Source organism: Myotis nattereri (genome assembly GCF_964212035.1).
Source record: "Myotis nattereri genome assembly, chromosome: 17".
NCBI classification, from domain to species: Eukaryota; Metazoa; Chordata; class Mammalia; order Chiroptera; family Vespertilionidae; genus Myotis; species Myotis nattereri.
The window spans coordinates 1,097,157-1,121,082 of NC_138092.1; the positions used below are offsets into that span (position 1 = coordinate 1,097,157).

Consider the following 23,926-nt stretch of genomic DNA (forward strand, 5'->3'; position numbering starts at 1 on the left):
GGTGTCCCCTGGGGAGTTTGACCAGGAGACCAGGAGTTCAGTCGCTCGCTGTGGCATGTGCTGACCACCAGGGGGCGGTGTGGAATGAAGGAAGACCCTGGCCGGCAGCCAGAAGGAAGGCCTTCATCGGCCCTGATCACCAGCAGGCCGAGGGACCCTACCAGTGCACGAATTCCATGCACCTGGCCTCTGGTAATATATGAAGGTCTCACAAATCAAGAACAAGGCAGACAGCTTCATTCAAGAACCAAAAAGGGCAAAGCCTTAGGCCGGCACATGGCAGGGGCATGTGCTCTCAGCCTGTGTCTTGGAAGAGGGCAAAGTGGACCCCCATACCTCCTCGCACCCCCAAAATAACATATGGGCAGTACCTCGTGGACGAAGCTGGGCGCTTGAAGTCTCACACCCTGTGGATGGGAGAGGAAGTAGTTGCCCGGGAGCACTGGGACGCCTGTGCACCTCGCACCGTGTCTTACCGTGACGGCAGCTCCGCCCCAGTGCTCCCCGACGGAAGCCGTGTCGCGCTCGGCAACATGACACCCAGTTACGTTTCAGTAAAATTCTTTTTAAAGAAGAGAATAGTCAGTGGTGCTTCTGAGAAATGAGGAAAGATGAGATGATTTTCAGGAATCACGTGAGCTGGCACAGCGAGGTGACCACCCTGCCCCACGCTGGTACGCCCTCCGTGGGCCCTGTCCCGGCTGGTGGTCCAGGCAGGAGCACTGGAGGGGTGACCTTCCCAGAGCCCCGAGGCCTGTGCTCCTCCCTGACCCTGGGGGGGGGTGTCCTCTGGCCGCCTGGAATGACCCCGAGGGTTTCGTCTTTCTCACGGGAAAGGACCCTCCAGCCGTCCCGCCGTCCAACGGGCTGTGCTCCTGCGTCAAAAGGGGACCCGCACCCTTGGCCCTGGAGGGAGGAGAAAGCCGCCTTTGTTGACGCCTGGAAATGGAAACGCATCACAGGGGCCCTCCGCCTGCCCTGGGCAGAGGCAGCAGCTCCCGATCCGCTGGAGCTGAGACCCAAATTGGGCCTTTGTGAGGAGAATAAGGGCGCTTTCTGGTCTCTTCAGGAAAGGGAAGGGCTGCGGGGTCTCGCTAAGCCCTCCCCCCTGGCCGTCTCCTGTCCTGAGCCCTCCCCCCAGCCCATCTCCTGTCCTGAGCCGTCTCCCGGGCCTGTTTCTTGTCCTGAGCTGCGGGGAGGGCAGCGGTACCTGTGGATGGGCCAGTACGAGGGTCCCCAGCCCACACGTCTGCACAGTAGCTGGCGACCTTGCCCCGGGCGAGGGCTCCTGTCTCTGCAGGTGAGGATGGGGCCCTGCCCGGTCCTCCCGGGGGGCCAGAGGCTGCAGCTTCCCGAGGGGCCGAGCCGGAGGGAGGGAGGCCTGGGCAGGCCTGTGGGCAGCCCCTCCCGGAGGGCAGTGGTCAGTGCTGCTTTGGCCAGGAGGCTTGTCAGCAGATGCCTTACAGCTTTCGCTTCACCCCACCTGCCCGGAGCTTATTGTCTAACGGCCTCGGGAGGGGGGTTAGCGGACCCCGCCGCCCCACCTGCCCGCCGGCCGGCCCCTGTGCCTGAGAGTGGTGCCGCCCCACCTGCCCGCCAGCCCCCTGTGCCTGAGAGTGGTGCAGCCACCTGCCCGCCAGCCGGCCCCTGTGCCTGAGAGTGGTGCCGCCCCACCTGCCCGCCAGCCCCCTGTGCCTGAGAGTGGTGCAGCCACCTGCCCGCCAGCCCCCTGTGCCTGAGAGTGGTGCAGCCAGCTGCCCACCAGCCGGCCCCTGTGCCTGAGAGTGGTGCAGCCACCTGCCCACCAGCCGGCCCCTGTGCCTGAGAGTGGTGCAGCCACCTGCCCGCCAGCCGGCCCCTGTGCCTGAGAGTGGTGCAGCCACCTGCCCACCAGCCGGCCCCTGTGCCTGAGAGTGGTGCAGCCACCTGCCCGCCAGCCGGCCCCTGTGCCTGAGAGTGGTGCAGCCACCTGCGGGCCGGCCCCTGTGCCTGAGAGTGGTGCAGCCACCTGCCGGCCGGAGCAGGAGCCGTGAGGGAGAAGGCTGCCTTCACACCTGCCCTCCTGGCCCAGGGCCCGGGGCTGTTCCCCTCCCCCCACCCCCCTGCAGGCTTTGTCACTTCGGTGCTGCAGCTCTTGTGTGGACTTCCTGGTTTCTGTGCCCAGCAAGCATGTCTGGGCGCTGGGCTCTCGCCGTCCATGGCGCTGTCCCCCGGCCCGGCCAGGCAGCCTTCCCGTCCCGAATGTGCGGGAAGAACTTGAGACTGGACCATGTTCCTGGGCGGGCTGGGGGTGGGGACCAGCATGGCCGTAGCTGCCGCCCACGGGACCCTGCTCATGACCTGCAGGCCCCCTGCTGAGTGGTCCCCTGACCCCCTGGAGTCCTCGCCAGGAGGCAGGGCCATGGGCGGCTCTGGGAGGCCTCTGCGTGGCCCTGGCTGAGGCCGGGGTGGTACTGCCATGTGCCCCCTGCAGCCAGGTTTGGGGTGGCCAGAGGTGCCGGCACGGCTGCAGGCGGGGCCCGTGTCTGCTGTTTCTGCCCCCTGCCCCCCACTCACAGCAGCCCCATGCCCAGTGGCTCTGCGGGAATGAACCCCCAGCACAGGGTGGAGGCCCAGGCCCACTGCCCCGCCCGGGTGGGGGTGGGGTGGGAGATAGGGGGTGGGGTAGGGGATGAGGGGTGGGGGATGGGGGTGGGGGGTAGGGGGTGGGGGCTGGGTGTGGGGGATAGGGGGTGGGGGATGGGGTGGGAGCACAGGCTCCCAGAGGCCCCTGGTGGGTGAGCCAAGGCTTGGCCTCACGGAGGAGCCTGGGCCTGGTAACAGTCTGTCATCATCACAGGGTCCCCGGGCCCCTCCGGCCGCGCTGGCTGAGCAGGAGGGGAGCTTCAACGGGGGCGACAGCGAGCGACAGGGCCCGGCACCGATGCTGCTTCCGGAGCTCACGGAGCAGGACCTGGAGGCCATGCGGCTGCGCGAGGAGGCCGTCCTGCGGCTCGAGGTGAGGCCCGTGTGGCGGGGTGTGTGCTGTGTGTGTGTGTGTGTGTGGCGGGGTGTGCGCCGTGTGTGTGTGTGTGTGTGTGTGTGGTGGGGTGTGCGCCTGTGTGTGTGTGTGCCGTGTGGTGTGCGCTGTGTGTGTGGTGTGCGCCGTGTGGTGGGGTGTGCGCCTGTGTGTGTGTGTGTGGTGGGGTGTGCGCCTGTGTGTGTGTGTGGTGTGCGCCGTGTGTGTGTGTGTGTGTGGTGTGCGCCGTGTGGTGGGGTGTGTGCTGTGTGTGTGGTGGGGTGTGCGCCTGTGTGTGTGTGTGTGTGTGTGGTGGGGTGTGTGCTGTGTGTGTGTGTGTGGTGGGGTGTGCGCTGTGTGTGTGTGTGGTGTGCGCCGTGTGTGTGTGTGTGCGGTGTGCGCCGTGTGGTGGGGTGTGTGCTGTGTGTGTGGTGGGGTGTGCGCCTGTGTGTGTGTGTGTGTGTGTGGTGGGGTGTGTGCTGTGTGTGTGTGTGTGTGGTGGGGTGTGCGCTGTGTGTGTGTGTGGTGTGCGCCGTGTGTGTGTGTGTGTGGTGTGCGCCGTGTGGTGGGGTGTGCGCCTGTGTGTGTGTGTGCCGTGTGGTGTGCGCTGTGTGTGTGGTGTGCGCCGTGTGGTGGGGTGTGCGCCTGTGTGGTGTGCGTGTACGCTGGGCCTTGGATCCCCTGTGCTGGAGACTCAGTGTGTCTGGTGACACACCCTGTGGCCAGCGGACTGAGGCCACTCCCCGCTGAGCTGCGCGGACGCCCGTCCTGGCCCCCGGGTTGCGGGTGGACAGATGGGGTCCAGGGATCCCCTAGGACTCGCTCTGTGTCTGGCCTGCCGCCCTGGGCTCCCAGTCGGCAGCCGTGGCAGAGCCGGGGCCTGCCCTGGGGGTCAGCTCAGTCCCTGTGGCCGCGCCCCGGGCACACACATTCCAGAGGCGCTCAAGCCATTACCAGCTTCCTGATGGCGAGGCCACCTGATGGGCTCCTGCCATCACCCCGACTGCGCACGATGGCAGCCCTGGCATTTGCCCGGAGTTGCCTGGCCCCTCCCGGGTGGGTGGGTCAGGAGGGCCTGCCCAGCGGGGCCGAGGCCTGTGCCTGCCTGGGTCTGGGGGGCCCTGCAGTCGGGGGGTGGCTGGGGCACCGCCTGTCCCTGGTGCTCTCTCCCTGCCCCTCATCCGAGGCCGAGGGTACCCCCCACACTGGCCCCAGGCGGGCCAGGCCCCGAGGGTCGGGGTGTCGGTGCCGCTGGGGGTGCCCCCCACTAGCAGCATCGCCAGAGCCCTGCCAGGAGGGGTGGGGAGACAGGGAGGCCCGCAGTGAGGGGCTGCAGCTCTCATTGGTTTGCGCAGAGGCACCAGCTGCGGGGGTGGAGGGCGCAGGGTCGCTGTGGCACGAGGCGGTGTCTGGGCCCCCAATTAAGTCGTGTCCAGGGGCTGCCTACTCCCCCCCAACCCCGTGGGCCGGCGTGCGACCAGGTTGTGCAGGTCTGTCCCCAGGCCTGTCTGCTCTGCTCGGTGCCCCGTCCATTCACTACAGCCGTGCCAGAGGCCAGGCCTTTCCTGCCCGGCCCTCCCTGCCCAGGGTCTGGCCTGAAGGCGGAGTTCCCACTGCCTGTCCTGCGGCCACACCCCTCCGTCCCACGCCCTCTGCTTGCGGCTGAGCAGGCGGCCGGCCGGAGCGGGGCCTGGGGTCCCCGCGCCAGACTGACGGACGGTTTAGCTGATGATCTCGTGGTATCTCTGTCCACCAGAGTGGGAGCCCCCGGAGGCAGGGTTTGTCCTGTCACTGCTGTGTCCCCAGGCTAGAGGCCAAGGACCCTGTTTGGGCTCAGTGACTGCTTCTTGAACAAAGGGTGGGTGGGGGATGATGTGGTTGGGGGTGATGGAGAGTGATGGGGTGGGTAGATGGATGGGGGTCAGTGGATGATGGAGGATGATGGGTGGGTGGAGGATAGGTGGGTGGAAGGGTGGTGGGGTGAGGGTAGGGTGGGTGATGGTGGGGGTGGGGTGGGTGATGGTAGGGGTGGGGGTGGGGTGGGTGATGGTGGGGGTGGGGTGGGTGATGGTAGGGGTAGAAGTGGGGTGGGTGATGGTAGGGGTAGAAGTGGGGTGGGTGATGGTAGGGGTGGGAGTGGAGTGGGTGATGGTAGGGGTGGGAGTGGGGTGGGTGATGGTGGAAGTGGGGTGGGTGATGGTAGGGGTGGTGGTGGGGTGGGTGATGGTAGGGGTGGGGGTGGGATGGGTGATGGTGGAAGTGGGGTGGGTGATGGTAGGGGTGGGGGTGGGGTGGGTGATGGTGGAAGTGGGGTGGGTGATGGTAGGGGTGGGGGTGGGGTGGGTGATGGTGGGGGTGGGGTGGGTGATGGGGGGGTGGTGGTGGGGTGGGTGATGGTAGGGGTGGGGGTGGGATGGGTGATGGTGGAAGTGGGGTGGGTGATGGTAGGGGTGGGGGTGGGGTGGGTGATGGTGGAAGTGGGGTGGGTGATGGTAGGGGTGGGGGTGGGGTGGGTGATGGTGGAAGTGGGGTGAGTGATGGTAGGGGTGGGGGTGGGATGGGTGATGGTGGAAGTGGGGTGAGTGATGGTAGGGGTGGGGGTGGGATGGGTGATGGTGGAAGTGGGGTGGGTGATGGTAGGGGTGGGGGTGGGGTGGGTGATGGTGGAAGTGGGGTGAGTGATGGTAGGGGTGGGGGTGGGATGGGTGATGGTGGAAGTGGGGTGGGTGATGGTAGGGGTGGGGGTGGGGTGGGTGATGGTGGAAGTGGGGTGAGTGATGGTAGGGGTGGGGGTGGGATGGGTGATGGTGGAAGTGGGGTGGGTGATGGTAGGGGTGGGGGTGGGGTGGGTGATGGTGGAAGTGGGGTGAGTGATGGTAGGGGTGGGGGTGGGATGGGTGATGGTGGGGGTGGGGTGGGTGATGGGGGGGTGGGGTGGACTATGGTGGGGGTGGGGTCGGGTGGGTGAGTTCGGGTGAGACTCCTTGCAAGGCTGTGGGGAGAGGCTCTGCTGACCTGGCTCACACGCACCTTCTCATCAGCCCCCACCAGCCCCGTGGGAGTGAGACCCATGTTCCGTGTCACTGACTGGGAGGAGCCCTGTCACGGGGCCTGGCCAGGCAGGTGGGGGCCTCGCGGGGCCTCGCGCCCGGCCTGACCGGAGCGGGCTGTCCTCCGGCTCTGACGCCTGCCCCTGCGCTGGCCCCCTTCCCGGAGGAGAAGGACGGGGAGGTCACTGCAGTCACCAGGTGGGGCAGCGCCTCCGTTGGGCTGGCTCCTCCTGTCTGCGGGCAGGGCCGGGCCCGCCTCCGGGCAGGAGAGGTCAGAGGAGAGGGCGCATGCCCACCATTGCCAACGCGGCGGCTGGCCAGGCGCTGGTCTGGCCCGCAGACCTGGAGCCCGTCATGGCCCACTCCCAGCTGGGTCTGCCAGCCCCGCTCACCTGCTCACCTGTGAGCACTGGGCTCCCTGCTCCCCTTGGAGCAGGTGCCAGCTCAGAGCCCCAGCTGCTCGGTTGCCATGGCTACCTGGCAGCTTAGGAGGGAGGAGGCCGGGTGAGGAGGGGCCGGGAAGCAGCTCCAGGCTGAGCAGGGCCGGCCCAGCCCTCCCATAGTTGGTGCTGGAGCCCAGTGCAGGGTAGTTGCTCTGGCTGAAATCGGGCTGATACCGAGCTATAAACACCGAATAAATCAACCCAGAGTTTGCTGTTCCATTAGCCGGAACCGATGTCTTTGTAGGTGGAGGGTTGCCAAGACCCTCCTTGTAAGAGGAGACTGTGACGGGAAGGCGCAGTGGTGTTTGCGGAGTGCGTGCCCGAGGTTTCTTGTGCCCGTGCAGCTCTCGGAGCCAGCGGCTGGAGAGCGAGGAGGCTCCGCGAGCCGCCGGGAGCCCCCGTTTCCGCAGCAGTCGGGAAAGTGGGGGCACAACGTAAACGTTTACTAGCGAAGGTGTTTCTCAGTCTCACCCCCACGCTCGCTGTCCTGCGCGTTCTGGTGCCCACGCCTGGCACACGGCCCCGTCCCTGGCACCTGTGCACCACGGTTAGGGCTGCTTGACGCCCCCAGAGGACTCCGTCTGGCAGCTCCAGGGGTGTCTCGGCCGCCGAGCAGCCAGCCTCGAGCCCACACCCAGCACTGAGGACAGGACTGCGGGAGCGGGGTTCCCGCCCTGGCTCCCAGGATCCAGACCTCTGGGTTGTCCTCCAGGCAGTCTGGGCGCCGGGCCCCACCTGCCCCGGGCATCCTCCGTCAGAGCTGAGGCTGCCCAGGGTCGGGTGCCCTGTAGTGACTGGCAGGTCACTTGTCCCGCCAGTGCCTGTGCCCAGACGCGCCCACTGCGCTCCTCGTCGGGCACCTCCCCCCGGCCAGCCTCGAAGGAGAGGTCTGTCCACGGAGGCCGCATGTGCCCTGGCCCAGGTTGAGCTGGCGTGTGGTTGGTCAGTGCACCTCGGGCGGGCGGGTGGGCAGGAACCTGGACTGTGGAGGTGGGTCAGTCTGTCTGCGGCCTGGCCGGCCTGCAGCCCTTGTCGTGACCTGAGGGTGGCGCCTCAGCGGGGCCTCCCCCGCCCGCGGGGCACCAGGAAAGGCCCAGGCTCGGGCACCCGCACCCACCCGGCTGCACAGACCCCGGAGCCGCACCCACAGGCCCTGTGCTCGCCACCACCTTCCCTGCTGGCGCCGATCCCACAGAGCTAAGCCAGGAACCCGGTGACGGTCAGTGGTGTGTGGGGTTTGAGCCGTGCTGAGCACGCGCTTCCCAGAACTCCAGGGAGGACTCAGTCTTCAGGGCGAGGTCACCCTGTGGTGATCGATCCATCGATCCTTCTCAGAATGAGCTAATGAGCGGAGGTCGCGGGCAGGGCGGGGCTTACAGAGGGGAGTCTGTGGGCTTGGCTCACCAGCATCCTGGCTGCTCTGCTGGGCGAATGGAGTTAGGTTGGAGTCGGTGTCATGGGAGATGCCAGAGGCAGCGTGATGTGTGGGGCAGGGGATGCCCAGGTCCTCAGAGTCCAAGTTTCTGCTCCTCACCCTGCACACCAGCTTCATCGCAGTGGGGCTACCATCCATCCACCCACCCCCACCCCCATCAACCCACCCACCCAACCATACACCCACTATACACCCACCATACACCCACCCACCCAACCATCCACCCACCCATCCATCTACCCACCATCCATCCACCCACCATCCACCCACCCACCCATCCACCCACCATCCACCCACCATCCACCCACCCACCCAACCATCCACCCACCATCCATCTACCCACCATCCATCCACTCACCACCCATCCATCCACCCATCCATCTACCCACCATCCATCCACCCACCACCCATCCATCCACCCATCCACCCACCCATCCATCCACCCACTATCCATCCATCTATCCATCTACCCACCCACAATCCATTATCCACTCATCCATCCACCCACCATCCATCCATCCATCCATCCATCCATCTACCATCCACCCATCCATCCATCCACCCACTATCCATCCATCTATCCATCCACCCACCCATAATCCATTATCCACCCATCCATCCACCCACCGTCCATCCATCCATCCGTCCATCCGTCCACCCACCACCCACCCACCTTCAGGATTCACTGGGCAGCGCCTGTGTGTGGCCTATGCAGTGCCGACACACAGAGCGGAGCCCGTTGCGGGGTGGGGTGTGAAGTGCCTGCCGGACTGAGAGCAGACAGCTCGTCCCTCTGGTGAGGGCTGCGGGGCAGAGCTGGTGACCCCGTCCTGCCCGAGACTCAGCCCTCCGGGGGCCAGCGCTGTGCTCTGGACCGTGCGGAGTCATGGCCGGCGGCACTCAGAGAGTTTGGGGTTGGCCTCGGAGTCAGCGTTCAGATCCCAGCCCTGCCTCTGACTTGGGGGCTGACCCGGCACCAGGCGGGCTTGTTGGCTGCGGCTCTCGCTCAGCACTCGGATGCCAGGCCTGGGCCTCGGCCTGCAGCCCGGACAGCTCATGGCACCGTCTTGTCTCCACAGAGCGACCTGCTGGATGTGACCCAGATCCTCAAGGACTTGGCGGCCATGGTGTCGGAGCAAGGAGAGGCCGTCGGTGGGTGCCCCGCCCCGCCCCGCCCCGCCCGCCCGCCCGCCAGCCACTGCTCCCATCCAGCTGCCCCGGGAGGAGCCAGGCCAGGGCGGGCTCTGGGGTCTGAGCGTCTCCTCCCCTAGGACGGTCCTGGCCTCCGTGCCCCCGGGATTCCTTCCCCCCAGGGCTGCATGAGGGAGGACAGGAGCCGAGTGCTGGGGCGGGTCGGGGGCACCTGAGGTCCTGATTGTGCTGCTGGTGGATCCTGTGGCCTCTCCTCCAGGAGCGGTGCGTGTGGGGGCAGCACCGCGGGAGGGGCTGTGTCCTGCTGTTTCCAGTTCCCTCCTGCGAGGGCCTCTGGCCCCCCTGGGCCGGCCCCCACACTGAGTGGTCCCGCCCACTGAGTGGTCCCCTGACCCTGGTGCTCAGGGGGGCTCCCTGCTGCTCCCCTGGGCCCAGGTGCCCAGAGCCAACACGGTCAGCACCCGGCCAGGCCCAGGCCCCCTGCACCCGCTCCTTGGCTGAGCGAGGCCCCCCTGGGAGCCCACGCCGTGCCTGAGCCCTGCCTCCAGCAGGCTCCCCTCTCCGGCCTGCAGCTCTGTTCACGTCCGAGACTCGGGAGCCCTGCGACCTCCTGGTGCCGTGTGCGCCCCGGGAGGAGTAAGTGGTGAGGGCGTCACCTGCCCTGGGCCTGTCCCCCCTCAGGGCGCCCTCTGCCTCCAACCCGCCTGTCACCATCCTCCCGACAGACACTTGCTCCTCTGGCCTCAGGCTGGGAGTGGCCTGGCAGTGCTGTCACTGGTTTGTTGAGTGACCGGGAGCGAGAGGGATGGGACAGGACATCCCCCTGAGGCCGACGGGCTGGTGGCAGAGATGACTGCAGGCCGCTGTCCTGATGGTTTGGGCCGGGCAGTGCTATGCCAGGCCAGGCCCGGCGCCCAGCTGCAGCCACTGCCTCTCGGAGGCCAGACTCCTCACCTGGACCTCAGGGACCAGGAAGGGGAGGTGCCGCCCCTTGGTTCCCGCCCCTCAGTCTCCAGGAATAACTGCTCCTGTTGTCTGATTTGCAGACAGTATTGAAGCCAGCCTGGAGGTGGCATCCTCGCACACGGAGGCCGCCAGCCAGCTCCTGGCTGAAGCCAGCCGGCACCACGTAAGTCAGAGGGACAGCCCACGGCCTCGGCCCCTGTCCCATCCCAGGCTCAGGCCTGACCTTCCCGGAGAGGGCCACGCCCATGGGGCATTTCTGAGCCCAGGACTGGCATGAGGGCGGGGAGAGGGGCGGGTGGCGGGTCTGCGCCTCTAGGGTGGTCACCCTGCCTCCTGTGGTGTCACCCGTGGAGGGTGAAGGGCCCTGTTGGCTGGGGGCTGGGGGGCTGGGGGGCTGGGGGATGGATGGATGGATGGATGGATGGATAGGTGGATGTGTGGATGAGGGGGTGGATGGGTGGATGAGGGGGGGTGGATGGGTGGATGAGGGGGGGTGGATGGGTGGATGAGCGGGTGGATGGGTGGATGAGGGGGTGGATGGGTGGATGAGGGGGTGGCCCCTCCTTTGAGCCTGCTGGATGGCGCCGTGACGGGGAGGGGGCATGGGTGCCACACCTGCTGTCCATGCTGCCCGGGCGCTGACTTCTCACAGTGCCCAGCACCCACCCTGTGCGCCTTCACACTCGTGCTCACCCGGTGCTGGGCGGGCGCCGCTGGGCTGGGGGCGGTGTGTGGTTTGGGGTTGCTGAGGCACCCCGGTTTTATGTATGTATTTGTTATTATTAATATATTTCTATTGGTTTCAGAGAGGAAGGGAGAGGGAGAGATAGAAACATCGATGATGAGAGACTCATGGATCAGCTGCCTCCTGCACGCCCCACACTGGGGATCGAGCCCACAACCCGGGCCTGTGCCCTGACCGGGAATCAAACTGTGACCTCCTGGTTCCTAGGTCGATGCTCACCCACTGAGCCCCGCCGCCGCCAGGCATCATTCCTGTTTTATAGACCAGGGCTGGGATTGACCCCGCCTGTGGGCCTGGCCAGGGTGTCTGGTTCGAGGGCAGGGAGGTGGGAACTGGCCTGAGAGGCTGGCAGGACCCTTTGCAGCAGGACTGGCCCCCCAGGCACAGTGCTCTGCCAGCACCCTCCCCCCTGCCCCAGCTTTGCCTGGTGACCCCCCCCTCCCCCGGCTGCTCCAGCGAGAGGTGAGGAGGGGACACCACCTTGGCGGGTGGCTGGGGGACTGGCGTGTGCGTGGGAAGGTCCCTTTCAAGGCAGAAACAATGTGGTGTTAAAGTGGTGGGGAATGTGGGCTCATTTTCAGCAGCTGTATGCAAATTGCATGCAAATGAGACTATTTTCCTTCAAGTTCAGAGGAACAGTGTTCTGAGTCCCGTGGGCCCAGCCTCTTGCCCTCATTCGGAGCAGGAGCCCCTGGGAAGCTGGCTGGGCGGGGCGGCCACCGCTGTGCTTCACAGAGGAGCTGGCCCTGTGTTCCGCCTGGGACCTGGCCCCAACTCTCAGCGACTCGGGGCGGCCCTGAGCATGTGGCTTAGCTCTGATGGCTTTCCCCACACCCCTGCGCGGTCCGCAGGCTCAGAGGAGAGCGCCACCCCCAGCAGCACGATGGAGCTGGGTCACAGCCAGTGGGGGCACCGCGGGGATGGACACCCTGGTGCCCAGAGCCGGCTGCTCCTGCTCCCGCTCCCCTCCCCTACCCCCCCCCCCCCCCCCCCCCCCGCTGCCCACGAGTTATTAATCCGTCTCCGTGTCTGTTTACCTCTTGACAGCAGAAAAGAGAAACAACAGAATTAAACCAAACGCACTGCCCAGACATCAAACTCTAAAGTGCGTGCTCTGCAGATAGAGGGGGCGGGGGGCGGGGGAGGGGGGGCGGTGGAGGAGGCCCATGGGATGGAGCTGCTCCTCTAATGAGCCACAGCCTGGCTTCTGGGCTGGGCCTTCTCGGGCCTAAACGAGGCTGCAGCAGGCAGGGCGGAGGCAGCGCTGCGGGGATGGGCAGGTACGCTCCTTGAGCTGTGGAGGGAGGCGTGAGCAGGAGACCCCCTCAGCCTCCTTGTCCTTCCATGTCTGTATGTTTGTTTATCTTGTTGATTTCAGGGAGGAAGGGAGAGGGAGACAGAAACATCAATGATGAGAGAGAATCGTTGATCAGCTGCCTCCTGCATGGCCCTCATGGGGGATCGAGGAGCCCGCAGCCAGGCCTGTGCCCTTGCCTGGGAATTGAACTGTGACCTCCTCCTTGTCCTTTTTTTTTTTTTAAATATATTTTATTGATTTTTTAGAGAGGAAAGGAGAGGGATAGAGAGTTAGAAACATCGATGAGAGAGAAACATCGATCAGCTGCCTCCTGCACGCTCCCCACTGGGGATGTGCCCGCAACCAAGGTACATGCCCCTGACCGGAATCGAACCTGGGACCCTTGAGTCCGCAGGCCGACGCTCTATCCACTGAGCAAAACCAGTCAGGGCCTCCTTGTCCTTTCCTGATGGTGGTTCTGGGGGCCCTGGCTTCTCTTTTGGGGCCCTGGCCGCAGGGAATGGCCAACTCCCAGGAAGGTCCCTGTAACGGGCTCGGCATTTGAGAACAGAGGCCTGACCCCAGGCCAGGGTGGGACGTCTGGTCTCATTCCAGGCGACTTGGGCTTGACCTGTCACTCACCTTCTGTGTGACCCTGGGCCTCAGCATGACCATCCTTGACATGGGCTCCTGGTCCGTGGACGGCTCCAGGCCTGAGCGTCAGCACCACAGACAGCGCCACAGCTGCTGCTCTGCAGGCGGGGGCAGGCACCCAGCATCCTTCAGGGTCCCCTGTGCCCTCCTCTGCCGGACACAGACCCCAGGCCTGGAGCCGTGCCACCTGGCCGGCTGTGAGGGCCCGGGAGGGACAGTCGCTGGGGATGGTCTCTGTGCGGGTCCCCTGTGCAGGTGGCGGAGGCGGAGACCCTGCCGCCTCACACCCGTGCGAGTTCCTGGCCAGGCCAACTCCGTCGTCTCCACCCGGGGGTGGGCGTGGGAGTGCGGGGGGGGGGGGGGAGGGTGTCAGCTGCTGCTGCGGGGCCACCAGGAGGGCTCATTAGGAACTGGGGCCTCCGCCTGGGGGGGCCTCGCCGTGGGCTCCAGGGCCTGCGTGGTGGCACAGGAGATGCACCCACCGAGCCTGGTTCTCCTCGGAGGATTCAGTCCCCCCCTTCCCATCGTCCGAGGGGCAGTCCGTGCAGCCCCTCCCGCCTGCTGCCGGCGGCTCTGCCACAGTCGGCTCCCCCACGCGTGGTCGGGTCCCTGCCCCTCACCACATGACTCTTCACTGTCTGTCACCCCAGCTGCGCTAGTGACACCATCTGGGAGGCGGACTGTCACCCTACTCTTTGGGGGCGCCTGGTCCCTCCCTCCCTCTGTCCCCTCCCGCGTGTATTTGGGAGCTGCCCTGGGAGCGTGTCTGTTGCAGTTGCCTGGATTCGGGGTCAGTTTGCTGAGGGCTGACACCTCTCGATCCGGGTCCTTTCGTCCGTGAACACAGCATCACCCGGCTTATTTCCGTCTGTGGCGACGTGCTAAATACACTTAGACAGCCCGGCCGGCACGGCTCAGTGGTTGAGCATTGACCTATGACCCAGGAGGTCACAGTCCTATTCCTGGTCAGGGCCCAGGCCCAGGTTGTGGGCTGGATCCCCAGTGTGGGGTGTGCAGGAGGCAGCCGACCCATGATTCTCTCTCATCTTTGATCTTTCTATCTCTCCCCCCTCCCTTTCTCTCTGAAATCAATACAAATATATTTTTAAAAATTCTTTAAAAAAATAAATGCACTTGGACAACAACTTGCTCCAGCAATAGCTTCCCAGTTATTGCTCCAGCAATAGCCCCCAGTCTTTTTAAAGGCTCCCTCCTCAGTGTAGACGTTTGTCTATAAACGGCCGCTGGGCCCACAACTGCAGCGGCCGGCGGCGGGACAGGTGTGACTGCTGCAAAGGGAGCGCTCAGGCCACCGCCTTGGAGTGTCTTGTCTGCCCCTCGCCTAGGCCTCCTCTCAGCTTCCCTCTGATGACAACCTGTCACCCACAGCAGCGCTGTTCTCCCCTCGGCTCCGCCTGCCGCAGACAAGCCCCCGTCCTGGCCACGGAGGGTGCCCTCCCCTCGGGTGGCCCACCCAGCCAGTGCCAGCACGTGTGGGCCTCTGGCAGCGCCTGGGGGACAGGCCTCGAGGTGGCAGGGACCCCACGGCCCGCCCCAGAGGCGGCGGAGAGCTCTCTGCGCCCGTGCCCGTCCTCAGGAGGAGTGCGTGCGGGTCAGCGCAGAGCTCTGCAGCTTCCCCGCAGCGGAACGTGCCGATGCGGTAACGCCAGCATGTGTCACCCGCTCGGAACACGGGGTGTTTTTGATGCGAGCACTTAGAAACAATCCATTCCACACCCATCTACCCAAACGCGCTGATTTTGAATAATTCTTTGAAACGGAGTCTAAATATATACAAAGAGACGTTCCTGAAATGTCACGGATTCTGAAGACATTTGCATGAGAAGCAGCTTCTGAGGACACGGTAGGGGCGGAGGTTCCGCAGGGACGAGGGTCCCCGTGGGTCAGAGGGACGACACCCAGTGCCCACGTGCCCACCCAGCCCCTCCGGGAGCCCTGGGGAGTCACTGCCTTCTCTGAACTGCCGGGACCTCGGGGACCTCAGGGAGCAGGGCCTGGGTGCCCGCAGGGCCCTACAGACGGTGGGAGGGGAGCTCCCTGTCCCCCCTCCCCTCCCTCCTCCCTGCCCCTCCTCCCTGAGCCTCCCCAGGGAGCTCTGCCACAGGACACAGCCCAGGGCCCCTTGGTCTCTGCTTCACCCTTGGTGAGAAGGTGCGTCCCACTGGCGGGGCCTGCGCCGCTGCTGGTCCTGGTGGCCGGGGCCCAGGAGGCTGCTGGAAGCGGTGCCTGTGGCTGGAGGCAGCTCTGTGTCTGTGCGGTGACAGGGAGGTGCCCCCTCCGCGCGCCCCAGGCTGTCCCTGAGGGAAGGGAGTTCCTGGGAGAACAGCCTTGTCCCGGAGGAAAGCAGCTCAGGGCTCAGGGCAGAGCGACTCCCTTGTGCCTCTGCCTGGCACTGTGCAGAGCGGGCCGAGCTTCTCCCAGGCCTGGGTCGCCCCCTGCCCGCCCACCCACCCTCCCGTCCACTGGCTGTCCCCGGAGGACACCCTGCGCGCTGGTCTCAGTGGAAGGGCACCAGGCGGAGGGGCACCTGCGTGGGGGCCTTGGACTGACAGCCCAGTGTCCGCCCTTCCTCACCGTGGACACGGAGCCCATGAGGCCTGAGGGCGGCGTGTGCCCGGGCCTTCCCTGGACCCCGCTGTTGGTCATCCTGTTTCCATCGAGCCTCGCCAAGTTCAGGGTGGCACTCGGCCGAACGTCGCCCCGTCTTCAAGAGCCTAGTGGGAGAGGGGCAGGAGCAGAGTGGGCGATGGGCGGGCTTTGCACCGAGGGAAGCAGGGGGCTGTGGGAGCCCAGTGCAGGGGGAGCATCAGGGAGGGCATCCTGGAGGTGGTGCCGCTGGATTTGGTTTTGGAGAATGAGGGAGAGTTCTCTAAGTGAAAGTGCCCAGGCTGAGGGAGGAGCTCATGCAGGGGCCCCACAGAGCTGGGAGGCTAGGCAGCCTCCTGGGGCCTCCTGGGCCTCCTGGGGCCTCGTGGGACCAACTGGGGCCTCCTGGGGCCTCGTGGGGCCTCCTGGGGCATCGTGGGACCAACTGAGGCCTCCTGGGACCTCCTGGGGCCTCGTGGGGCCTCCTCGGGCCTAGTGGGGCCTCCTCGGGCCTCCTGGGGCCTCGTAGGGCCTCCTGGGGCGGCAGGAAGCAGTGGGTCTGGGGCTCAGAAGGTGGAGCTCTTTCCCAGCCGGTGGATCAGCTTGACAGCGACTGCACGGGAGGCTCCGACCGGCACGATGACACTAATTGGGCCCCAATTGGGAGCGTAATTTGGGTTAATTGGCTCCCCACCAGCCTCCTGCGTGAGGGGCTGTCATTTCAGACAATCAGTCACAGCAGATGCTGGGGCACCCAGGGTATGGGAGCGAGGGGCAGGCGGAGCGCCCTTCCTGGGGGTGGGGTAGGGCTGACGACCCCCCGCCCCACTGGCCTCGGCCCGCTCTGCCCCCCTCCCCACAGACGGGGTGGCTGGGACGGGGGCATCGGTGGCCTCACGGATCCGGGGCCGGGAGTCCGGGATCAGGCGGCCACAGGGTTGGCCCCCGCGGCTCCTGGTCCAGGCCCTGACCTTGGTCCCCACGTCCACTCTCCCTGTGTCCCTGTGCCCAAGCGTCCCCCTCTCCTAAAGACGCCAGGCAGATGGGGTCCGGGCCCACCCTAGGGACCCGCTATGGCGGGATCCCCTCTGTGAAGGCCCCTCAATAAGGAAGTCCCGTCCGGGCCCTGCGGGTCGGGACTCCCCGGGAATCTGGGAGAAACAGCCAACCCTGACGCCTGTCTCGCGAGTCAGCGCTGTGCTGTTCCCGCAGCTCTGTCCCCACCCGCCAGCCCAGGGGCGAGGGCTTGATGTGGACATGGGTGCGTCCATCCATCCATCTGTCCATCCTTACATCTGTCCATCCACCCATCCATCCTTATATCCGTCCATTCATCTGCCCATCCTTACACCCGTCCATCCTTATATCTGTCCATCTGTCCATCCATCCACCCGTTCATCTGTCCATCCTTACATCCATCCATCCTTACATCCGTCCGTCCATCCGTCCATCGACCCACCCATCCTCCCATCCTTAACATCCTTCCATCCATCCATCTGTCCATTTATCCGTCCAGTGGCCCCGCCTGGGTCCCGGGCTTCCTGCCTTCAGAAATGAGCTCCAGAAAGTGAGGGGTGAGCTCTCAGCACCTCGATGGCTGATGGCCGTCCTGGCGCCCCCTGCGGGCGCAGAGCTGTTCACAGGAAAGCGCCCGTGCTCTCAGGGAGTCTCCCCACGCTTTCCCAGAAAGTCCCCAGTGTGGTCCGTGCGTTTCCATCGGCCCTGGTGCAGGCTGTGTCCGGGGCGGCCACCTGCTCCCTGGCTTGGGAAGGGGCTCCCACTCATTGGGCTCCTGGTGGACTGAGGTGTGGCCTCTGCCTCCTGATGCTGGGGCTTCCCTGAGCCCTGAGATGAGGTGGGGGGGGGCAGGTGCTCCTTCCCCTGCCCGGGAGCCCCCTCTGGTGGGGGTGGGGGTGGGGGTGGGTGCAGATGCCGGGCCTGGAGTGGGAGGCTGTGGGAGGGGCGCTGCCTGGTGACAGGAGGGAGCTGGCAGGGCTGGGGCTCCGAGCACCCCATCAAAGGCCTGTCACCGCCTCCACCATATGTCCCAGCCGAGCATCTGGCAGCCCAGGCCCTGCCTGTCATCGCTCGCCCTCCTCTTCCCCTTGAAGTCACTGCAGAGGCCCAGTGGGTTTGCTGGGCGGGGGGTGGGCTGGAGAGTCCAGCTGGGTGGAAGCTGATCAGAGCCTGGGAGTCCTGGGGAGGCCCGCCTCCGTCCCCCACATCCCCTCCGGGTGACCTGCCCAGGTCTCATAGGGTCACCCTCACTCCAGCCGGCCCTGCGGCTCCCGGCTCCCCCCGTTCAGCCTGGGGTGGGGGTGGCGGAGGGACAGGAGGCCAGGAGCGACAGGCCTGAGTGGGTCACACCCGAGCAGGAGCCTGCCCTGCCAGCGTGAGGCCAACCCCGTCCCAGGGAGGCTGAGCTGGTCAGGCAGGGCCGCGTGGGCAGGGCCCTGACAGGTGGCGAGCGCGGCCAGTGTGGGTCCCGTCAGCTGGGCTCTGCTGGGCCACGCCGATGGGGGGCGGGCAGCGGCCGGGGTCACGGTCAGGCCTCGGTGCCGGACGGTGTGCAGGTCGATCCCGGGACCCGGTTGCTGTGTTTCTGTGGGCGCAGCAGGCTACTCGGGGCTCGGTTTGCCTCTGTCTTTGTTTAGGGAACGGGGTGTGCAGGAGGGCGGACACCTCAGGGCACCCTATCTGTACGGGGGAGGGGATGAGAGCAAGCCTTACTGCTGGGTTCCAGTCCTGCTCTCTCGCTAGCTGGTGGACTTAGGCCGGTCTCTCTCTCTCTCAATATATTTTTATTGATTTCACAGAGGAAGGGAGAGGGAGAGAGAGAAAGATCAAGGATGAGAGATAATCATGGACCGGCTGCCTCCTGCACACCCCACACTGGGGATGGAGCCCACAACCCGGGCCTGTGCCCCATGGGAGCCGAACCCTGACCTCCTGGTTCATAGGGTGATGCTCAGCCCCTGAGCCATGCAGACTGGGCTTGGGCCAGTCTCTTCATTGCTCTGAGCTCTCACCTGCAGACGGGTGTCCCCAGGACCTGTCCCCCAGGGCGGGGGGAGGGTGCCGTGAGCAAATCCAACAGCCCGAGCCCAGCAGCTGTCAAGGGTTGGGGAAGGCCGCCCCCTGCTGACAGGGCCGCAGTGGTGGACTGGCCCCAGGGACAGAATCCAGGCCCACAGGCCGCACATGGATGGCGGGTGCTGTCCTGGGTCCTGAAGGCCTCGGGCTCACAGCGGCCCTGAGCCTCTCCCTGCCAGGAGGGCTGTGGACTCCTGACTGCCGCCCCTCCCCGCTGTGAGCTCCTGGGCGGAGCTGATTCCCTCTGGCCGCCCTCCTCTGCCCCCCATCCTGGCCCCCTGTGCCCTCTCCTGCACACACTGGCCTGTCTGTTCAGCAGTGTGTCTCAGAGCTACCCACACCGGCTGGGGCAGGTCACATGACCGCTGAGCGTGCCCTGCCCTCGGCCCAGGGCCGTTGCGATGATAGCTGATCTTTGGGTTGGTGTGTGGGGCCCTCCCGAGGTGGAAGGACCCGAGGCAACTGGTGCAGCTGGTCATCCAGCCAGTGCCCCACATCTGAGAACCACCCGAGAGCAGGACCTGGTCCTCACCCCAAAGCTCACTGTGGACACCAAGCCCCAAACTCAAGTTCAGCCCCACCTACTCCAGGAGCACCAGCCCCGCACCACTGTCACCTGCCCTGACAGAAGCACCAAAGCCTGAGAGGGGTGTGAGCCGCCCGCCTGGCTGCTCGGAGCGGGCCGCTCCACCCGGCCCGGCTCCAGCCCCGCCCACAGCCACTCTTGATGAGCTTGGGTGCTGCTCAGGGCAGACCCCTCCCGAGGACAGCTTCTGCCTCGGCTCTGCCCCAGCTGGGCCCGGCCCTCTGCACGCCACCGTCCCCAGCAGGCATGAGCCATGTGCCCCCCCACCCCGGATGGGAGGCTGGGGGCCAAGACACAGCAACCTCTTTCTCCCAGCTCCAGAGACACAAGATGAAGTGCTACTTCCTGTCGGCTGGAGTCACTGCTGTGCTGGTCGTCATCCTCGTCATCGCCACCTCTGTCCCCAAGTGATGCCACCTGTGGTAGGTGCCCCAGCCCCAACCGTCATCCCTCTGCCACCCACACACCCGTCTTTCCATCCATCATCCAGCCACCGCCCATCTAGCCCTCTATCACCCATCCTTTCATCTGTTACCCATCTATCCACCCATCCACTGTCCATCATCCATCCATCATCCAACCATCATCCATTCATCCCTCTATCACCCACTCATTTATCATCCATCCATCCACTATCCATCATCCATCCATCCATCCATCCATCCATCCGTCATCCATCCATCATCCATACATTTATCATCCATCATGCATTTATCATCCATCCATCCATCCACCCATCATTCATCCATCCATCCATCCATCCGTCATCCATCATCCATCCATCCATCATCCATACATTTATCATCCATCCACCCATCCAGCATCCATCCATCCACCCATCATTCATACATCCATCCATTTGTCCATCATCCATCCATTTATCATTTATCATCCATCCATACTCCCATCCATCCATTTATCACCCATCATTTATCCATCCTTCCATCCATCATCCATCCATCCATCCATCCATCATCCACCCAACTATCCGTCATCCATCTATCCATTTATCCATCACCCACCTACCCATTTGCCCATCCATCCATCCATCCATCCTCCTCTGTCAGGCCCAGGTGTCTCCACAGGGCACATGGCAGACGGGGCCCTCTTCCTGGACTCACAGCCAACCTGTAGCTCCCGTTACGCACTCAGACTTCCCCAAGGTCATGACTGGCCATTCACTTGGATGGGGGTTGTGTGGATGGGGGTTGTGTGGATGGGGGTTGTGTGGTGGGCATGTGCTGGGAGCCCTGGGGAGGGAGGAGGCCCCTGGTGGGGAGCCCAGTCAGGGAGCCTCATGGAGACCCGTCGGGCTGGGGCGTGGGGCGTGCCCAGAGCTCAGCGCCCTGGGCAGGAGCTGGAGGGGGGCTCGATCGGGACCGCAGGTGCTGCGCCCTGAGTGACAGCGCCGGGCAGGTGTCTGAGTTACTCGTTGCTGGGCAACAATTAGCTTAAGACGTAGCTCCAAAAGCAACACCAGGCACTTACGACCTCACGGTTTCCATGGGCGAGGGATTCAGAAGTGGCTACCTGGGGGCTGTCCTGAGGCCGGGCTGGGACGCCCAGAGAGCAAGGAGCCGGCTCCCGCCTGTCTGCGCTCGGGCGCTGGGGGGGGCGGGGGATGGCTCCCGTGACTGTCAGCCTGCTGCGTGCGTGCTCCCTGGACCACTCCTCCCGCCTCCACCTCCAGGGCGGGCGGGTCCCAGCCTGGCTGAGCCACTGAGCGGGATGCAGGGGTCTTGGTTCCCTGGGATGCTGGGCAATGTGGCCGCCGGGGCCCTCACGTGCTGACCAGGGACAGAGGGGCTGGCAGGGAGGCAGGACAGAGGGCGGGGGCCTGGGAAGGTGGGCTTGGGCGCGGCAGACAGGGCTCCTGCTGGACAGACGAGGGGGAGGGGTCCTCTCCTTGCTCCTGCGACCTGGGGTGGGCATAGCTCCAGCTGCAGGCCCTGTTGTGGGAGGGGTTCCCCAATTCCTCCAGCCCCAAGCCCCCAGCACCATCTTTCCAGGGCTCAATGGGACCCTGGGCCCCCCTCCCACCATGGGACTCGGTTTCCCGTGGTGACATGGGCGATGCCTGCCTCCCTCCCTCACTGCTGAGTTGCCTGACGGAGGCAGACGGAGGCTAAATATAAGCAGCACTTTGAGGAGGGAGAGGCTGTCGTTCACCATGGGGCTCTGATTTCTGCCGAGACAGGCGCCCGAGGGGGCTCAGGCTCTCGCCTGGGAAGAGCTGGGTGAAAAGCGGGTGCACGTGCCGTGTCTGCCGGGGAGAGGCCGCCCCAGGCTGCCGGGGCTCAGCCCTTCCCGCTGACGGTTCACCCGCAGACACTTGTGGGGGGGGGCGGGGGGGAGGGGTAGGGGTGGACGGGGGGCGCTGGGGGGGTGTCCAGTCGGCAGGCGGAGAGGGCCTTGCACCCACTCTCATGGCCGGCCCTGCCGCAGGTGAGCGGGCGCTGCTCTGAGGCCCCGCTTCTGGGAGGCTGTGGGCTCCCCGTGGGGCTGGCGGGTGGGAAGGGCCAGGCCGGCGGCCGCGCTGGCCTCTCGCCCCTGCGGTCACTGCCAGGTCACCTTTCTCGGTGGGGGCTGACCGAGCCCGTTGTTTGCAGGTGGAGGCTGTCACCGGGCCTGCGTGCAGGAGAGCGTTGCACCGCCGTCCCCACTGGGCACTGCCCCACCGCCGCCCGCCCCCCTGCACCTCCCAATAAACCGCCTCCGCTCAGCCACGTGCGTGTCTCCACCTGGGGCCCCAGGGGCCTCCTTCTGGTTCCGGGCACATGAGATGGAGCCTGGCTGTGTGTGTGTGTGTGTGTGTGTGAGTGTGAGGGAGGTGGCTGTGTGTGTGTGTGTGTGTGAGTGTGTGTGTGTGTGTGTGTGAGGGAGGTGGCTGTGTGTGTGTGTGTGTATGTGTGAGTGTGTGTGAGTGTGTGTGTGAGTGTGAGGGAGGTGGCTGTGTGTGTGTGTGTGTATGTGTGAGTGTGTGTGAGTGTGTGTGTGTGAGGGAGGTGGCTGTGTGTGTGTGTGTGTGAGGGAGGTGGCTGTGTGTGTGTGAGGGAGGTGGCTGTGTGTGTGTGTGCGTGTGTGAGGGAGGTGGCTGTGTGTGTGTGTGTGTAAGTGTGTGTGTGTGTGTGTGAGGGAGGTGGCTGTGTGTGTGTGTGTGAGTGTGTATGTGTGAGTGTGTGTGTGAGTGTGAGGGAGGTGGCTGTGTGTGTGAGTGTGTGTGTGTGTGTGTGTGCGTGTGTGAGGGAGGTGGCTGTGTGTGTGTGTGAGGGAGTTGGCGGGTGTGTGTGTGTGTGTGTGATGGAGGTGGCTGTGTGTGTGTGTGTGTGAGGGAGGAGGCGTGTGTGTGTGTGTGTGTGTGTGTGTGAGGGAGGTGGTGGGTGTGTGTGTGTGAGCTCAGAGCTCTCTGGGTGCGTGTGTGAGTGTGTGTGTGAGTGTGTGTGTGAGCTCAGAGCTCTCTGGGTGCGTGTGTGTGTGTGTGTGTGTGTGTGTGAGGGAGGGAGGTGGTGTGTGTGTGTGTGAGCTCAGAGCTCTCTGGGTGCGTGTGTGTGTGTGTGTGTGTGTGTGTGAGGGAGGTGGCAGGTGTGTGTGAGTGTGTAAGGTGGTGAGTGTGTGTGTGTGTGAGTGTATGTGTGAGGGAGGTGGCGGGTGTGTGTGTGAGTGTGTGTGTGTGTGTGTGTGAGGGAGGTGGCGGGTGTGTGTGTGAGGGAGGTGGTGTGTGTGTGTGTGTGAGTGTGAGTGTGTGTGTGAGCTCAGAGCTCTCGGGTGCGTGTGCTGGCTGAGGTGGGACGGGGTGGGAAATGTGTGCTGGAGGTGGTGACCTGCCATGGGGACCGGCCCCTCCCGTGGAGACCCCGCAGCCCGGGCTCTGGAAGCCTCGCGGGGCTGGAGGCTGCTCCTAAGACCCCACCTGCTCTGCCTCCTGACGCCAGCGGGGCCGGGCAGGATACAGGGGTCCTGGCTGGGGCAGGAGAGAAGGGCCGTGGGGGAGACGCCCTCACAGGCGGGGCAGGGAGCCTTGTGGGTGAGGCAGGAGGCAGCCCTCTGGCTGTGGGGCAGGGGCGGCAGGCAGACTGAGGGAGGTCCCGCCAGCCCAGCACTGGGCGGCACTGTCCCCAGGTCCCCGTAGAGCTTGGGTCCTGCAGGTGAGCCGATGGCCCCTCCCTCCGCGGCCCAGGTCCCAGTCCTGGGGGGGAGAGGGTCTAAAAGGTTTGGGTCCAGGCTGCTTTGTCCCACCTGCTTCAGGGTTTAGGATTCTGTGCAGCTCTTTCTTCCCTGGGGACAGGGAGGTGCGGGCACAGTGGGGTGTGGGGCGCAGCCTGGACAGTGGGGCTGGCAGACCAACCGGGGCAGAGCGCGCTGCCTCCTCATCTTGGCTGCAGTGACCGGTGGCTGCCTGGGCCCCAGGGGCGTCTGCAGGAGGTGCCGGGAGCAAATTGGATTTTACACGCTGGCCTCAGGTGTGGGGGCAGCCGGGGGACAGGCCTGCGGCTGGGCTGGGCGTCTGAGCCCGCAGCCCGGCACCTGGCAGCTGCTGGCCAGGCCGGGAGGGGCTGGGAGGGGGGCTGTGGGAGGCAGGGCGGCCCTGGACGTGGGACGGAGGGGCTAGTCCAGCCGTGGGCAAACTACGGCCCGCGGGCCGGATCCGGCCCATTTGAAATGAATAAAACTATTGAAAAAAAGACCGTACCCTTTTATGTAATGATGTTTACTTTGAATTTATGTTAGTTCACACAAACACTCCATCCATGCTTTTGTTCCGGCCTCCGGTCCAGTTTAAGAACCCACTGTGGCCCTGGAGTCAAAAAGTTTGCCCACCCCTGGGCTAGTCTCTGCCTCAGCCAGGAAGCCTGAGACCTGGAGGCACCGGGTTGGGCCCTGGAAGTTGAGGTCCCCGTGC

General features: G+C 65.2%; 1 protein-coding gene across 4 annotated transcripts in view; it reads left to right on the top strand.

The window, feature by feature from the left end:
- Window positions 1-21,748, top strand: part of TSNARE1 (t-SNARE domain containing 1) — a 39,061-nt gene extending 17,313 nt beyond the window's left edge. For 3 of the 4 annotated variants that reach the window (XM_081111445.1, XM_081111444.1, XM_081111446.1), the window contains exons 8-12: window positions 2,840-2,998; window positions 9,006-9,078; window positions 10,125-10,207; window positions 19,342-19,448; window positions 21,636-21,748. In XM_081111445.1, coding sequence (XP_080967571.1) covers window positions 2,840-2,998; window positions 9,006-9,078; window positions 10,125-10,207; window positions 19,342-19,437 — 411 coding nt within the window. In that variant the 3' untranslated portion in view covers window positions 19,438-19,448; window positions 21,636-21,748. Of the gene's footprint in view, window positions 1-762; window positions 1,301-2,839; window positions 2,999-9,005; window positions 9,079-10,124; window positions 10,208-19,341; window positions 19,449-21,635 lie in introns of those variants that run through there. The other variant, XM_081111443.1, reaches the window with a different exon arrangement.
- The last annotated feature ends 2,178 nt before the right edge of the window (window positions 21,749-23,926 follow it).